This window comes from Sinohyriopsis cumingii, unplaced genomic scaffold (genome assembly GCF_028554795.1).
Source record: "Sinohyriopsis cumingii isolate HCF-2022 unplaced genomic scaffold, ASM2855479v2 utg000663l, whole genome shotgun sequence".
NCBI classification, from domain to species: Eukaryota; Metazoa; Mollusca; class Bivalvia; order Unionida; family Unionidae; genus Sinohyriopsis; species Sinohyriopsis cumingii.
In genome coordinates, this window is record NW_028315922.1 from 559,313 (window position 1) to 578,066 (window position 18,754).

Consider the following 18,754-nt stretch of genomic DNA (forward strand, 5'->3'; position numbering starts at 1 on the left):
CTCTTAAATGCAATGACGTACCTGGTTTTGTCCTTGTCAAATTGATAATCTAGCATTGTTCTCTATGACAGTGTGTGACATGCATGCTGAGGTAGGATAGAAAGTATATTTATTTCACAAAACATTAGCATTGAGGTATATGGAAAAACAATTGGTACCGTGATACGTTTAAAGAAGACAGGGTACCAGGCTCTTAAATTGATTTATAGGAGAGAACCAGACTGTACGAGAACCGGAAACGTTCTACAAACCGGTGTCATGGCACATAAAAAGCTGATAAAACTGCATGTAGACAGGAACTGAATCGTTGAGGTGGACTTTGAGCTGTGTTATTCGTAAATAAGGAAATTAGGATTATCCTTGATCAGAGCAGATTGGTTTGGTAAAGAGTTTAAATAATTTTCAATACATCATGCATCAAAGATGTGTTCTACGTGTGTGCGATCATAGATGAAGTTAACACTTGTTACTTAAGTTAAAATTGAAGAATAACCACAGGGGTTCGTTACAAAGAAAATTAGGAGTATGCGTTAGTTCTACAACGTACGACACATCCCCTATATTTTTGTTTTGGGCGTGATAGCTAAAACAAAAACAACGTGCAATGTCTTACATTGTAGGACAAGAATATCCGCAGTGAATCAGTGGGGGGTGGGGGTGGGATGGGTCTAACTTCTGCGTTAGCGTATTTATAGATAGAACACCATTCATAAAAAAATAATATTTGTATCGTGTAAATCTATGAAACCGCTAAGAAGAATGTCACAAATATAGTCCATGCAGCGAAATCAGCCCACTACACTACTAAGATCATAGAAAGTTCCAGCTGCAAAGAGCTCTTTGAGATTACTAACAAGTTAATGTCAAGGAACAAATCTACACCACTTCCAACTACCTTCTCTCCAGTCGACCTTCTGGACATGTTTGCAAATTTCTTCTGTGACAAAGTACAAACCATTAGAGATAAGCTTGACACCACAATTTCAGTTGACTTGTCGTCACCATACAATTGGGATACAGAATTTGAGTGGCAACCATTAGCAGCATATGAACCTGTCTCTATGGATTTCGTACATACAATCCTGATGAAGAGTGCACCAAAGTCATGTGAACTTGATCCAATTCCAACATCACTACTGCTTGAGTGCTTAGATCCCATCATTTTTCAAAACTGCCATTGTAAAGCCTCTGCTGAAGAAACCAACACTAGACCATAATGATTTAAAGAACTACCACCCAGTTTCTAATCTTGCATTCATATCAAAAATCTTAGAAAAGGTTGTTCTATCCCAACTTGAATCTCATCTAAATTCAGTCTTTTTAGCAATGTACAATCTGCATATCGCCCTTGCCACAGTGCTGATATTACTCTTCTAAAAGTAGTTAAAGACATTCTGTCTGCGTTGGATAGCAGAAAGTTTACAGTCCTCGCCCTCCTTGATTTGTCTGCAGCATTTGACACAATAGACCATAATATATTAATTCACCCTGTCCAGCATGTATTTGGCATTCATGATACAGCCTTACTGTGGTTCAAGTCCTACTTGGTCAACAGGACACAAATTGTATCTGCAAATGGAATACACTCCAGCCCAGTTAATCTATGTTGTGGTGTTCCACAGGGGTCTGTTCTTGGACCTGTTCTCTTCATTCTGTATACTCAGCCGCTCTCAAGTGTCATAGGTCATCATCCAGTGTCTCACCAGTTGTACGCTGATGACACCCAAATATACAAATCTAGCCACCCAACTGAAGTTGATGCTTCCATCCAAGGTGTAGAGAGGTGCATTTCTGATGTGAAATCATGGATGACTTGTAACAAGCTGCAGATGAATGATGATAAAACTGAGGCCATTCTGATCACAACACAAAGACTTTCTCATTCACATCCTTTACCTCAGACAATAAATATCAGCAACACCAACATTAAATTCACACAATCAATATGAAACCTAGGTGTTACTCTGGACATTTCTCTCGCATTTCACCAACATGTCATGAACATATGCAAGGCTGCATATCTTGAGCTGAGACGCATCAGCTCAGTTTGCAAATATCTTTCAGTTGATGCCACTAAAACACTTGTGTATTCATTAGTACTTTCAAGACTGCACTATTATAACTCAATTCTGTCTGGTTCATCTCAATATCTGCTTCAGAAACTTCATAAAGTTCAAAACACAGCTGCTCGGATCATACTTAGAGTACCACGATCAGAGCACACCTCCCAGCTGCTCTGTACCTACACTGGCTATCCATTCGATCCTGAATCAAAGACAAAATTTGTTCTCTGTGCTATGTTTCACTGTCGGACTCTAGTCCAACATACCAATCTGACCTCACCCATGTGTACACACCAGCAAGATACTTACGCTCCTCTTCTGACAATCATATACTCATTATTCCCACTATGAAAACAAAGTCATATGGACAGCATTCTTTTGCATACCAGGGCCCAGGAACATGGAATGAATTGCCAACTGAACTTAGACACAAAGACAGTAATCCTATTCAAGAGTGCTCTCAAAAATCACTTATTTTGACTGCAAGAACAAACTTAAAGACCTAATGATGTTTCCTACCTTGAATATTCTCAGCATGTTATTTTAATGTTTTTCTAATTTCATGGTGTTTGTTTTTTTAATCATATCATATGTTTTTTTATCTTATAGATGTTGTCTAATGTTGTAAAGCACTTAGAGCTTCTGAAGATTAGGTGCTTTACAAAGTCCTCATTATTATTATTATTATTATATTATTATTATTATTCTCATCCAACACCGCTCCGGTGGCCTAGTGGTTTGAGCGTCCACCTCGGATGCTGGAGGTCTTGGGTTCGATCCCTGGCCGAGTCATGCTGAAGACTTACAAAAATGGTACTAACAGCTGCCTCGCTTGGTGCTCAGCATTAAGAGGTTAGTGTTAGGACTAGTTGGCCTGGTGTCAGAATAATGTGACCGGGTGGGATATCATGCTACATGTCTGCGTCATGATGCCCCAGTGCTAGACATCACTATAAACTGCCACATTGCAGTGATATGACTGAAATGTTTTTAAAGTTACATTAAAAATCCAAATGACACACACACACACATGCACATTCTCATCGATGTTCATATTTAAGTATTTGTATCAAATTTAATAATTTGAAATTCATCAAACTGAAGTAAAACAAGGAATCTTTAGCGTTAGTTGTGAATAAATTGAGCTCAATAATAAATGTGCAGTTAAAGGTACATACAATGATTGTTAAAATCACAGAAAACAGTAGTTTTTGTTTATGCTAATGAATAATTTACTGATCTTAACATTATGGACCCTAACTAGCTGACAATGACAGAGTTAACATTGACCATTTACTAGAGACAGAAAACAAAAAGTATGGGCTGACAATATTAGTATGTAACTTTGACCATTAACTAGTCACAGGATAGAAAAACATATGGGCAGTGCAGAACAAGATGTTTGCCTAGGAAGTGTTCTTTTTATATGCAAAATGCACCAAATACTGCACTGCTTAACTAGTATTGAAGCACATGTTGTTATAAGGGTTCTCTTTGTTCATTGCTTGGGTAGAACATATCATATGATAGGGTAATCTGGCCAAGACTGACCTAAAACTAGGACAAACCAAACAGCGGAATTAACTGAATTGGATAATAAATAAATAAAATGGATGAGAAGTTAAAGACTCCTACTCTTTTAAAAATGATATTAGAAATAATGCCTCAATTACATAATGGAAAACTTCTTATATTACTGATTATATTAATCAGCAATTCTGATTTGGACCACAGGGGCATATATTTGTTACAGTTAATATTTTTTGTTATATACTTATTCATATAGGATAGTCATTAAAATAAAACTTACCTTCATATCCTTAAATTAAATGTTATTGTGGTAAATACCAAAACTATTTTGAATGTTGTTTATCAGGATGATTTCGGTGACAGTCCCATTCAAAAGATTGAATGTTCAGCTTGACCTAGATTGACAATGTAGAGTAGGATGTTTACCCTGCTATGTGCGATTGGGATTAGCAGCTTGTTGCCTCAGTACTCTATAGTTCTGTTCATAATGAGTCACCAAGACTAACTGAAAGTCACACTTCTAAGAATAGCTCATATGGTAGGCAGCTTATATTTACGCTGTTGAACCATTGTGTCTGATTACAGTATTTGTATTGTACTTAAATTAATGTTAACATAAACCATATTTTAACATTTATCACAGTTGCTCTTGTATTTTCCTAAATGTAAATTCAGTCCTGTTATTTCAGTTTTACGATGTTTTAAGCATACTTTCCAAAAGATAAGATATAAAAACAGTTTTTGTTTCCAGTTAATACTGTTTAGAATAAAACAAAATAAAAGGAAACTGAAAATAATCCATTTCAGCAATATGTAGCATGTGTGTTGCATACCATATTGTCTATGTACTGTTTTAATCCAAGAAGTGAATGCATGCTTTGTAGTTGTTATGGGGTTTTATCGCCATTTTTCAGTGCACAATAGGCTATGCATGGGGACCAGTATTAATGGTGGAGGAAGAAACACCGACCCACGAGAAGCTACTGGCAAGCTTTCTCACATACCCACAGTGGCAGAATCCTAGACTGGAACCCATGCAGGCAGAGGTGAGATGGCAATGATCCGTAACGGAGAGTGTTTTAGACCGGCATGCTTTGTAATTCCAATGAATAAACAATTCCACATACATAACTTAAAATAAGAAGTATGTATGTAGTCCTTTTGATACAGATTGTCACCTTATCTATCACACAACATAATGAACTTTATGTGGATCATTTCAAATTGAAAATTCTGTCAAATTTGTTAAGAAAGTCACATGCACAGTGCTCAAAGAAATGTTTGTTTTAGACACATTCACAGGGCTGGTGACTTAAATAAACTCACATGCTCTGTCTGAAATTCCACAAGCCCGGCCTCCAATTTCCACATGCCCAAAATTTCTCCTTTTAATTATTGTCGCACAATGTTGCAATACCTACATTTAAAATATAAATTCAATAGGGTTCAAAGGGGTTTGAAGGTAACACAAGTGCAGTTAGTGTTTATTGCTACATTGGCATGCTTATAAAAGTAAAACTCCATCAACCAAGAGTTATGAAATTTATTTTTGTTGGGCTTTGCTGATAGTTAATTGTTTCCTGCATTAATTACATCTGAACACTATTCCAGCAACTGAAATAATCACACTTTGCATTCTATATATGCAGTAAAATATGACATCAAAAAGAAACATTGCCACTGTTCATAAACTTGTCAAAAATATAATACACATGGCTTCAAGGCAATAATATGTAATAACTTTTGTTCTTATTCACTCATCTAGCATTTTTGATTTACCTATAATGTGTTTTTCCACATGTTGATCCTACCCATGTAGATTAGCACAATGGGCTTATAAATAAATGACTTAGACTGTTGAAACAACAACGCCAGAGATATTATAATGCATTCCATCTGTCTCTCTTCCTTTGTGTCCATTTTTGCATCCATATATTCATTGCCCTAACTTGTTGTAAACAACTGAATTTGAAATTCACTCAGCTTAATTGATCATGCAAGTTACACAGCACCAGATGTTTCTTCAGACTGTATTGACCATGGAGGACTACTAACAGATAATAATAAAAAGTGAAAAAAACTAACTTTTTGGTCAGTAATTAAATAGCATTGCTTATTTGTTTATTGCATTGCCTGAAACTTAAATTACAGTGATATTTTAAATATATAGTTTATTACAGGGAATATTTTAGAATACAGTTTGTTGATTCGAGAGAGTTCTAACTATATTTGTGTTACATTGTCAGAAATTTATCACCAGTCATACCTGCAAATTCCAGACTAGTCATATGTGTATTTTTATTTCAGGTAAACTATGGCAGGGAGCTTCATGCAACAGATAAAAGGGTTTGCCTTGATGCCCTTTCTCCTGTCCTATGTTTTCTTGACCAGTGGCCTTATAGTAAATTTCCTTCTCTTGTGTAACCTGATTATCAAGCTGTTTAATGTTGACCTATATAGGAAGATTAATTACTATCTGGTATCAAACATATGGTATCGTAAGTAGTACCTCATATTTTTGAGGCTTGTTTTAAATTTCTTTAGTTTTTTAAGTTTCTTTATTGGTCTCATATTCTGTGCTTGCCTATATCTGTGTGCCTGCCTACCTACCTACTACCCACCTGCCTACCAATACATCTATTAGTATTATCACTATATTGATTTACCAGGGGTGAAACAGTTCATTGATATATCAATGCATCGATACTTTACCTGTAACAATATACATGTCAATACAAGATATTGAGAATCAATACAAAACAATACTTGCCATATGAAAGTTTTTTAGTCCTCAGTGGTCATGAATAATTGTTATTAATTTGTCTTGTTATTGTTTAAATTTAGAACTCGTCTGAAACAGCATTTGCAGTCATGGGCCTTCAGTTTTATTAGTAAAAATTAAACAGACTATCAAGAATACTTGCTGTCTACAAATTAACACAAGAGTGACATGGTTTGTAATCCTCCACCATTTCCATGCTAATTACTTTGACCCAGCAGCATGTTCAGCATATAGGATACATTTCAGACATGTTCCACATGAATAATGAAATATTTTACTCATCAGTTAATAACCTCTTTTATGTGAGGTTTCTGCATTGAATTGCATCTTTTGTCAGTTTGAACGCTACACTACTTGTGTGTCACATGGCAAAATATTTACATTGAACTCTCATTGGTGGTTATTGCTTGATCCAGTCCAGGTTAAACAATAACCACCAATCAGAAATCAATGTAGCTTATTCCCTGCATGACAAAGAGGAAATATTAGCAAAGCAACACAGAAACTTCATGCAAAAGTCATAAATTGACATGTGAAGTACTTAAACAGAGATGCTGTTATGGCATGCGATTGCATGAATCACGTAAAATTTGAACAAATTCACACACTTTGAGAACATTGATCTGCTAGAACTCCTGCAAATTAGTTGAAAGTCCGGCATCGGTAAACTATACAATTTTATTTAACCGTTCTTGACGCAACATATTTGGTGGGGGGTAAGCAACTATTTACACATCTGGGTTCTTCAGGTATGATATGAATGGTTGTTAAATAAATTTGATAGGCACATTGTGCAAACTGTTAGAAATCATGTTTGTTATATGCTTGTCAACTTCTGAGTGTGAATGAGGATTTAGTTCAAGGAGCTTAATCATACTTAGTTAAAGAATTCATGAAACCAAGAGACTTTACAAAATCTACAGGACATTTAAGGAAATTGGCCATAGTTTGATGACTTCAACTGAAACACATGTGTTTATCATATTTACCATATATAATATGTTGGGACACAATAAATTAATGTTAAAAGTAATTTTTTGTGCACTGTATGTTCTGGGACACATTGATTTTTTTGAGTCGTAAGTTGTGGAACACCTTTTAAATCATTCGAAAATTACATGTCGGAAAATGCACTCCAACTGAAATTTTATTTAAAAAAATATAAAACTGTGTACTTGAGATAAAACTCTTTAATCCACTGCAGCAGCATCTCATCAACGCAACCCTTCTCCTGCACATGTACGAGCCATTCTTTCGGTACATGAATATTTTTTTAGCTTTCTCATACCGTGAAAAATTGTTAGAGGCAACACATCACCTGAAGCGGAAACTGCAAGGACAACAGTCTTTTTAATTCTTCAAATCTGCACTAGTCTTGCTAATTCTCACACTTTTGACCCCCATCTTATCGTCAGTCCATCCAGGAATGCGATCAAAGTACACTAGAGTTTTATCCATGTTAATGATCATTTTGTCAGCGAAATGATCTGCTTTTCTTAAGGTCTTCACAAATTCATCATGTGATTTTATTTTCTCCAAATCTTCTGGGTGATGCTGGGTCATCGATGTTCGCGCACGAAGCACTATATTGTGACACTTAAAAAACTGTTTCATTGTTTCACTTTATTTTCAAACTTTTTGTGAATAATGGTGAAAAATAACCAAAGTTAGCTTCCATATCTCTACCATCTTTGTATATTCAAAAATAAAAAGTAAGAAATTTGCACACTTAAAAGAATCCATAGTCGGCTTCCGAGGTCAGCATACTTTGCACTAAAATAACCTTTGTATTGATATCCTTTTTAAAAAAATTCTGACTTCTGAAAACAAATTCAGCTTCCGAGGTCGGTTTGCTTTGTAATAAAAATAAGCTTTGTCTTTGATGTCCTGTCGGTAAGTTCAGAGAAGAAGTTTAGTGCTGGCTGCCAGTTGTGTTTATTTACCACCAGGGCTTCTATGTGCTTGGCATCTGTAGTAATAATTAATACAATGGAGCATTGATGTCAGTGGGTAAATAGTAATGATACTTTTGTAACCCGTGCTGGCGAAAAGATTGTCACTTGCACTCGAGTGAATGTGTTTTCAAATAATGATTTTTATTTGCAGGATACTGTCATACAGTAGACCTGGAAATAGTTCAGTCTTGTCTATTTTGGTTGTACTCCATGTCAGAGATGGCACATCTTTGATTGCAAAGTAATAGCTATACTTGGCATGGGTATAGGTTAGAGATGCAATGCTGCCTAACTACTGGAAGAGTACATACACTGATTCTTCTTTGGTTCGAATATAGACATCATTTCACTTGCATCAAAACAACACATAATTTTAAATGTTAAGGATTTAAAGATATGGATATATGCATTTTTTGGAATATTTTGATTGAAAATATGTATGATGGAGGCTGTAAAAGTATGGTGCAAAATGTATGCTTTCAAATATTGTCCCGGATCACTGCCATCCCACCTCTGTCTGCGTGGGTTTCGAGTCTCAGGCTTGGCTATCGTGGGTGCGTGAGAAAGCCTGCCAGTAGCTTCTTGTGGGTTGGTGGTTCTTCCTCTACCAGTTATACTGGCTGCCATGTATAGCCTATCTTGTGCTGAAAATTGGTGTTAAACCCTACAACAACAGCAATAACAAACATTATCATTTACTGTTTCATTACTTTTTTGGACTAAAGCTTCATCTAAAAGAGACATTTAAAAATAGCATGGAACCAGTTTAGCCAAATGGTTTGAAAAAAAGGTTTGAAATTCTAAGAGAAACTTAGAAAAGCAAACTATACTTATTTCAGTTATATTTTTCGAGCAGTTTCCGAATCTCCTGGACTATGGAAATTCGATAGGTGGCACCCTGATTATTCTTGGAGATTTCAACTTTCACTTTGACGGTTCCGGAAACTCAAATACATCAAAACTCATAGATTCCATTAATGTTTTCAACCTCAAACAGTCAGTTAACCAACCCACCCATAAACATAGTCACATTTTAGACTGGATTCTTCATAGACCTGATGATAACATTCTACGGACCTCCCTGGTATCCCATGACTTTGCATCAGATCACCTCTGCATTATATGCCATCTTGATGTATCGGTCGCTAACCCTTCACCTTTATCTACTATTAAGAGAAACCTCCAAATGATAAATAGAACCAAACTAATGTACGACATCCAAGCTAACCTAACAACTTGCTTACCTCCTACTGCAGAACAACTCGATAACGGTCTGTGTTCATTACTTGACAAACATGCCCCAGCTACCAAGTGCAGAGTATCAATTCAGAAGTGTTCTCCATGGTATAGCAGTGTTAGGGACCAGCTTCACACTGCTGAAAGAGACCGCCGTAAAGCTGAGAGGCTCTGGCTTTTCACCAGACTCAATATTCATAAGCAAATCTATGAAGTTGCTAAGAAGAACGTCACAAATATAGTCCATGCAGCAAAATCAGCCCACTACACTACTAAGATCATGGAAAGTTCCAGCTTCAAAGAGCTCTTCGAGATTACTAACAAGCTAATGTCAAGGAACAAATCAACACCACTTCCAACTACCTTCTCTCCAATCGACCTTCTGGACATGTTTGCAGATTTCTTCCATGACAAAGTACAAACCATTAGAGATAAACTTGACATCACAATTTCAATTGACTCGTCGTCACCATACAGTTGGGATACAGAATTTGAGCGGCAACCATTAGCAGCATTTGAACCTGTCTCTATGGATTTCATACGTACAGTCGTGATGAAGAGTACACCAAAGTCATGTGAACTTGATCCAATTCCAACATCACTGCTGCTTGAGTGCTTAGATCCAGTATTGCCTTCACTAACTGATGTTATTAATACCTCTCTCTCATCTGGGGAATTCCCATCATTTTTCAAAACTGCCATTGTAAAGCCTCTGCTGAAGAAACCACCACTAGACCATAATGATTTAAAGAACTACTGCCCAGTTTCTAATCTCCCATTCATATAAAAAATCTTAGAAAAGGTTGTTCTATCCCAGCTTGTATCTCATCTAAATTCAAACAGTCTTTTTAGCAATGTACAATCTGCATATCGTCCTTGCCACAGTACTGAAACTACTCTTCTAAAAGTAGTTAATGACATTCTCTCTGCGTTGGATAGCGGAAAGATTACAGTCCTCACTGTCCTTGATTTTTCTGCAGTGTTTGACACAATAGACCATGATATATTCACCGTCTCCAGCATGTATTTAGCATTCATGATACAGCCTTACTGTGGTTCAAGTCCTACTTGGTCAACAGGACACAAATTGTATCTGCAAATGGAATACACTCCAGCCCAGTTGATCTATGTTGTGGTGTTCCACAGGGGTCTGTTCTTGGACCTGTTCTCTTCATTCTGTATACTCAGTCGCTGTCAAGTGTCATAGATCATCATCCAGTGTCTCACCAATTGTACACTGATGACACCCAAATATACAAATCTAGCCACCCAACTGAAGTTGATGCTACCATCCAAGGTGTAGAGAGGTGCATTTCTGATGTGAAATCATGGATGATATGTAACAAGCTGCAGATGAATGATGATAAAACTGAGGCCATTCTGATCACAACGCAAAGACTATCTCATTCACATCCTTTACCTCAAACAATAAATATCAGCAACACTAACATTAAATTCACCCAATCAGTATGAAACCTAGGTGTTACTCTGGACAGTACTCTCACATTGCACCAACATGTCACGAATATATGCAAGGCTGCATATCTTGAGCTGAGACGCATCAGCTCAGTTTGCAAATATCTTTCAGTTGATGCCACTAAAACACTAATACTTTCAAGACTGGACTATTGTAACTCAATTCTGTCTGGTTCATCTCAGTATCTACTCCAGAAACTTCAAAAAGTTCAAAACACAGCTGCTCGGATCATACTTAGAGTACCACAATCAGAGCACACCTCCCTGTTGCTCTATACCCTACACTGGCTATCCATTCGATCCAGAATCAAACACAAAATTTGTTCTCTGTGCTACGTTTCACTGTTGGACTCTAGTCCAACATACCTATCTGATCTCACCCATGTGTACACACCAGCAAGATACTTACGCTCCTCTTCTGACAATCGTATACTCATTATTCCCACTATGAAAACAAAGTCATAAGGACAGCGTTCTTTTGCATACCAGGGCCCAGCAACATGGAATGAATTGCCCACTAAACTTAGACACAAAGACACAGTGATCACATTCAAGAGGGCTCTCAAAACGCACTTATTTCAACTGCAAGAACAAACTTAAAGACCTAATAATGTTTCCTACCTGAAATATTCTCAGCATGTTTTTTATTTTTTAATGTTTTTCTAATTTCATGGTGTTTGTTTTTGTAATAATATTATTATGTTTTTTATCTTATAGGTGTTGTCTAATGTTGTAAAGCGCTTAGAGCTTCTAAAGATTAGGCGCCTTACAAAGTCTTCATTAATATTATTATTATTATTATTATATTGGGGCATTTATTTGGATCATGAAGTGTCATAATATAGGTATGATCATGGGATATCTATATCCATTTCATGTTTATTACTTGCCTATTGCAGTTATACATATTCCCATATATGAGATTTCACTCAGCACATTGTACTGATACATGATAAAATTAATGGAATTATATGTGCATTGTATAAACTTGATTTTAATATTAAATGATTTTGAGGTCTACTCATTTTCAGGTCCTTTATTTTTATATATATATAATCTCTTCCCCAAAAATGATAACTATGTTTTTTAAAAAAAATTTTTGATACTTTAAGAATTTTTTTGTAATGTATCAAAGATGGTTTTATGTGCATGCAAGCCATATATATACAAGTTTGTGTATAAATGGGGCATGTAATAAATCATCCATACATATATGTTGACTTTTACATGCAGTAGTTTGATGTATCTAGATTATATTGCACATAATATTTGTTTTCTTACTTCAGAGTTTACATTCGTTGCCCAATGGTGGTCTGGGTCCGACTGTATTTTATATATGGACCCCAATGACAGGCATCACGTTGGGCGAGAGCATTCCATGTACATATGCAACCACATCTATGAGATTGACTGGCTCATGGCATGGATACTAGCACAAAGATATGATGTAGCTGGGGTATGGAACAAAGGTGTTTTCATTCAGTGATTCTAAATCCAGGTCCCATTTTCAGTGTACTTATAAGTTGAGTCTTAACAACAAAATCAACAGATCCAGATCAGCTGACACATAATATAATGGCAGATCTCAGTATATGCAGTTTGTTAGGAGTAATCAGTAGAAAAAATACATAAACCCTGATCTGATGGCATATTATACAACAGTAGATCAGGATCTGTATTGTTTGCAGTTGGACTCAACTTATAAATAAGCATATGCAGTACATTCAAAATTTTCTTCATCAGATTGAGACTTGTAAAGATCTTTGCTATAGGTTGGTTCCGCTGGCCATTCAGTATGCATCCAGAACACGTGCGTTTGTTCCTCAGCCAAATCATATCAGAGACAAACAAAAATGGTTGTAAGAACTGCCTCACTTGGCGCTCATCATTAAGAGGTTAGTGTTAAGACTGGTAGGCCTGGTGTCAGGATAATGTGAATGGATGGGACATCATCCTTCATGTCTGCAGCATAATGCCCCAGTGCTAGAGATCACTATAAACTGCACACTGTAGACATCATATCAATACGATTGAATTTTTATAAAAGTTAGATTAAAAATTCAAATCAAACACACACACACACATGCATCCAGAATTTTATTTGATAGATGTGGAAATTAGAAGAAAACCTTATCACAAATGTAGAAGGTTGTATAGTTTTATTCTTGTCCATCCATCACACATTGGTTATGTTTTCTACTTAGGGGCCGTCCATTTAGTATGTATGCATGGAGGGGGAGGGGAATAACCCAAATGCTTACGCTTGCGTGGGAGGGGGTCTACTGATAATGTACATACACATAAGAAATGGGGTGGGGGTGAAACCTCGATACTAATTTGTCTAATACGTAACCATTTCGACTGGGTTCAGTTGGTGTTTGAATTTTAGCGGACACCAGACAAACTGTTTAATGTTATGCAGCTTATTTCTTTGATGCAGCTAGAAGTCAGCATCAGTGGACTATCGATTTTATTTAACATGTTAATCTTATTATAATCATTTATGGTTTCTGTGTGGATTAAATATAGGCCATTCTATAGGGGGTTTCATGGTTGAAACGGAGTTACTGATCGAAGTGCCTAAAATTACCTCCCTTAGCTCCAATGCGCATGCCCATAAAAGAATTTCAGTTCCAGATAGTTCACCGTTCTACACATGGTTAGCGAAACATAAAGTCAACAAAGGAAGGTATCTTAGCTGTCCTACATATCATTATGGTTAAACCAATGAATCAATTATATATGTCAAACATCTATTGTTCATACTAGGAAAATAATTATAGACATTAAATCAATTAATTAGATTCATTGTCCATACTTACATTATATCAGATAATTAAATATTTACTTTCCATACTTAAATGATATCAAATAATCAAATTAAATGCACTGTCCATACCTGATAATATAGATTCATTATCCATAATTTCAGATACATTTGTAGGAACATTTCACTCTGCTCTCCGATTTTAAACATTTATTGCACATTTTTAGTTATATAACTTTAACGAAAACAATCTCAACAATTTGCATTTTTCATATGTTGATATATCCTTCTTTCTCAGTTACTTTCGCAAGAATAATAGTTCGTTTATAACATGAGTTAAGAAAGTTATAACACAAGTTCGATAAGAAAATTATAACACGAATTTGATACTCAGCTGATTTGTAATGCTGAATATTTTAATCTAGAAAAGTCTTTTTTTTTAAAAATGGAACACAGTATTTTAATGTATTTAGAGGAACTTAACAAAGCAATAATTACATTAACTATCATAACGATAAATGAGTGTAATTAATGCAGACGGAATATTTATTCATATTTTGGTGTAAATATCGTACAATATTCAGATTAAATAACATGCCCAATGGCGTTTTTTTTATAAAAAAATTTTTGACTTTTGAAACATCAAATATCGGACGGTACATGCAGTAACTTTCAGTATGATTTTTTCTTTGCTTATGCTGGCGCGTAATAACTCTCAAATTTGCTGGGGTCTTTAGACAACATTTCTGATTGCTACCAGCAAATGTATCCAGAACAGCCTTTTTAAAATTAGTTTAATTCTGTTTCACTTTCCTTGCATCAAATATGTAAGTTTTAAAGATCCAATTATTTCACAGATTCCGTCATATTACTTTGGTTCGCCTTTAAAATCAATATTGATCCACGTGACCGGATGTAAAATTGCAAACAGTATGATTTAAAAAAGAGACTGCTTGTAAGAACATACTCTACAAGTCAATAATAAATGGATACCCACAAATATTCATATTTTTTGTCTTTCTCTATCGGTCACTCTTTCTAACTTAGCATCATTTTATACTCGTTTCTAACCAGAAGTATGTTTATGTAATATATGTATGCGAACACACATTCATTCAAGGATATACATACCCATGCACCAGATGAGACAGACATACATACAGACAGACAGGCAGATAGGTGAGAGCCACAAATGTCATATACATACATAGTGTGTCTGACATCGATATTTCTTCTTCAAATACGTTCCCTGATCACATTAACATTAGGGATATAAGCCTGCTACCTCTCGAATCCAGCCCTACTAAAAGACGAAAATTCGTCTTTTCGATCTATCTCATATAGACCAAAGGGCAATAACTCTTGCCCCTTACGTCCCCTTGCCACCGCCAGGTGTCACTAGTTTTTAAGTTTCGCTTGTACGGATAACACGTACATTATACCTCCAAACAATCCAAGCCATCTTAATCGTTAAATTGGACCATCCGAAGTTAAATTTGGATTCTTCTACAGGTTGTATACATTATTTTAACAATTTTTTTAAAAATTGAGTGACTTTGTCACCCTTACGGATTTCGTCTACTGAAGACCATGTTACACACGCTATCACTGAACTCGTGTTATCAATTAAGAGTTAACGTGACACTGACTAATTTCGCTTACTCCGTTAGTAACGGTTGTGGTATTAGCGAATTAATAACATGCTGAATTGCTAATTTGTGCTTTGTTTTCTTTTCTTGTGTCGTTTCAGTAGAAATGTCAACCAAATGCATGAAATGCAAAAAGTTCAAAGCAAAAGAAGACAACCATGACTCTTGTATGTACCAAGTGTACATCTATACCATGCAGCGTGTGTAATACTTGGACAGAGCAAACGTGGGCTGATGTAGTCCAGAAGGCAGCAAAAGGGAGGGATAGACAGAATAAGTCAAAGAAAGATAGCATTGATGTCCTCAGTATACATCCGAAGACAGCCTCCATTGCGAGCCTTGTGGGGGACGTTGGGGTCACCCCTCCACCTAAAGTTCGTCATTTGCAACCGTCAGCCACAGTAACATTAGCGGCAATGGAAGGAAATAATGTTGACAGGGTACAACAGTCCACCTTGGAACAGATGCGCCGTTTGGTCCAGGAAACGACGACGCAGCTTTTGACATCAGGCCAGATATTACCCTTATTTCCCTCGCACGCTTCCACAGCTTTTTCTGACGTTTTGGGAATGTTCCCCCAATTTTAGGCTGCCCAGTGGGCGTAATTCCCCCCGCATGTCCAAGCATGGCCTTCCAGCCTGTAAGTCAGGACGCATGGGGTTTTTACCGGATCCATCGGATCCATTTCATTATACAACCTCTACGTCACCGTCCGTCCAGCTGTCCCAGCATGGGGACTCTATTGCTAAAACGGTCCGACCAAATATGACTTACGGGGATTTTAGTGATAAATCCGTCCGTCAAGCTGTACCGCCAGCAACATACCAATACTATGGCGGAGATTTTAGTGAGAAATTTGTCCGTCCAGCCAGGCCATTGGAGCAGCCGGTACCGGTGATAGCAGGACCATCGCCAACATTCAGGCCGACCACAAGCCAGACAAACCAGCCGACAGGGCCGTCCGTCCATATGTTCACAGCTTGTCCACAAGGGAGAGTTAGTGACAGTGTTAAGGATGACGGAATCGCGTCATCTATGCCACCTGGTATGCTCTATCCAGAAATGCAAGCTATTCCAGAACACGACTCGGCACACAGTGGGGGTGACGAAACTCCTGCAAATCAGCCATACACAGATCCAACCATGGAACGGACTGAGTTTGGCTTCAAGGCAGCAGTGGAAGAAATTTATAGGGTGTTGGGAACTTCAGAATGCCCTCCACCTCCTACCGCCACCCAAGACTACAAAGTTAAGGCGTCTGTAGATCTTGACGGGGAGGAAGAGACGCCGTCCATCCGGCTCCTTCCCCAGTTGGCAAAAATTAAGGAGATCAGTGATCGTCTATCAGGATGAATAGGTGATCCGGGGAGTACTAAGGCATTCTTTTCAGAAAGCCAAGTACCAGCGACGTTCTCGGGTCGCTGGTACAAAACTCATTCACACGCCTTCAGTACGGATCTTCTGGCCCTGGACAAAAATATGGCAGCAGTTCACATGTCCACTCCACTGTGTTACAAAGTGGACAAAAATGTGTTCCATACCACATCAAAGCTAGTCCGGAACGTAGTCGCTACGTCTTCAATGTTAGACTTGGCTTCATTAGCCATTTTTCCGACTCGCAGAAAAATCCGACAATGACCACACTTGGGAAGCGACGGCCCAGATCGCTAGAGTTATTAACAGGGCAGCTCACCATTCCATGCTAATGCGTTGACTGCTTCTGCCAACTTAGACCTGATACGACGTGACACATGTCTGCAGTACACGTCGCTCAAGCCCCATCATACTCTGGCTTTACGGATGACTCCTTTTGGGTCGCCTTTACTCTTTGGAGGAAAAATTGAAGAAATTCAGAAGCAGGCAGCTCAGGAACTGCCCCTCCAACTCGCCGCCCAACCCTCGCAGGCGTTTAGAAAAAAATCAGCCCTGGCCACAGCAGAGGGATGATTGGCGGACCAGGGACAAGGGATCCTTACAACCAAATGTGCAGTATAGATCCCAACCCAATGCCAGGAGACAACAGTCTGATCAAGCTAGGAGGAAACCATACAGAGGTGGTAAGAAACAAAGTTTCTCCATCTTCAAACCTCCTAACTCTAAAAATTGACATACCCTTTCCACCACCCGCAGACAGCCTAAATGTGGGCGGCCGCCTCCTGCTATTTCAGGACCACTGGACCACCTTTTTTCCTCAGAATGATTGGGTGATCCAGGTCATTTCGGAGGGACTTCGGATTTCATTTATCCAACCCCCTCCCCTGTCCTCTTCTCCCGTCTTCACTGATGTACCGTCTGATCGGGAGAAGGATACCTTTCTACAACAGGAGATACGGTCGTCATAGAAAAACAGGTGGTGGAGATTGTGAGAAAAAAAACTGCAATCGCCGGGGTTTTATTCCAGGCTGTTTCTTATCCAGAAGGCAAAAGGCAAGTTGAGGCCGATCATTGACCTGAGTCTCCTCAACCAATACATGTTACCACCGAAATTCAAGATGGAAACGGTGAGATCAATCCGTCTTTCCATCCGGCGGGACGAGTATGCCGTCAGTCTAGATATGACTGACGCATATTTTCACGTCCCTATCCACCCCGCGTCACGGAAATTTCTCCGATTCGCTTACCGTGACGCGGTTTATCAGTCTTACCCTTTGGACTCAACATCAGCCCTTGGGCTTTTCCAAGGTTATGGATTGCGTCGTCACCCTGTTCCGCTCGACTTCATCTACAGGGATGGCAGTGTACTTGGACGACATCCTCCAGAAACACATGGTAAGTTCTATTCTGCTCAAAGGCGGAAACGATCTTTTAGCACTTTTAGATCATCTAGGCTTTCTCGTGAACTGGAAAAAGTCCGATCTCCGTCCATCCCAGCGTTTTGTCCATCTGGGTATGGAGTTTCTCACCGATCTGAATCTGGTACGGCATCCTCGTGCTCGCGTAATCCAGATCATCAAACTCATCAAGTCCATTTCCAACAGGATGTGGATTTCAGTGAGAGAATTCTTGCAACTCCTCGGATTATTCAATGTGGCGGCGGACTTGATCCCGCTTGGCCATCTTTTTATGAGTCTCTTACAAATGACGTTACTGGCACAATGGCGCCCCTTTTCAAGTCACCTCAATCAAACAATAATGATCACGCTCGAGATACGATCGTTCCTGCATCAGTGGCACAACCCCGGTTGGCTGTCCACGGGGATTCCTCTGGAGATGCCCCAAGTGGAGATAACTGTATGTACCGACGCCAGTACCTACGGATGGGGTGCCCACCTGTTGCCAGAATTCTCTACAGTCAG

At 38.1% G+C, this 18,754-nt stretch overlaps 1 protein-coding gene across 2 annotated transcripts in view; it reads left to right on the forward strand.

The window, feature by feature from the left end:
* Positions 1-240: 240 nt before the first annotated feature.
* LOC149773326 (1-acyl-sn-glycerol-3-phosphate acyltransferase delta-like) overlaps positions 241-18,754 on the forward strand; it is a 62,874-nt gene continuing 44,360 nt past the window's right edge. The window contains exons 1-3 of one of the 2 annotated variants that reach the window (XM_089946446.1): positions 241-382; positions 5,901-6,091; positions 12,329-12,498. In XM_089946446.1, the coding sequence (XP_089802572.1) occupies positions 5,908-6,091; positions 12,329-12,498 (354 nt within the window). In that variant the 5' untranslated portion in view covers positions 241-382; positions 5,901-5,907. The remainder of the gene's footprint in view (positions 383-5,900; positions 6,092-12,328; positions 12,499-18,754) is intronic. The other variant, XM_089946447.1, reaches the window with a different exon arrangement.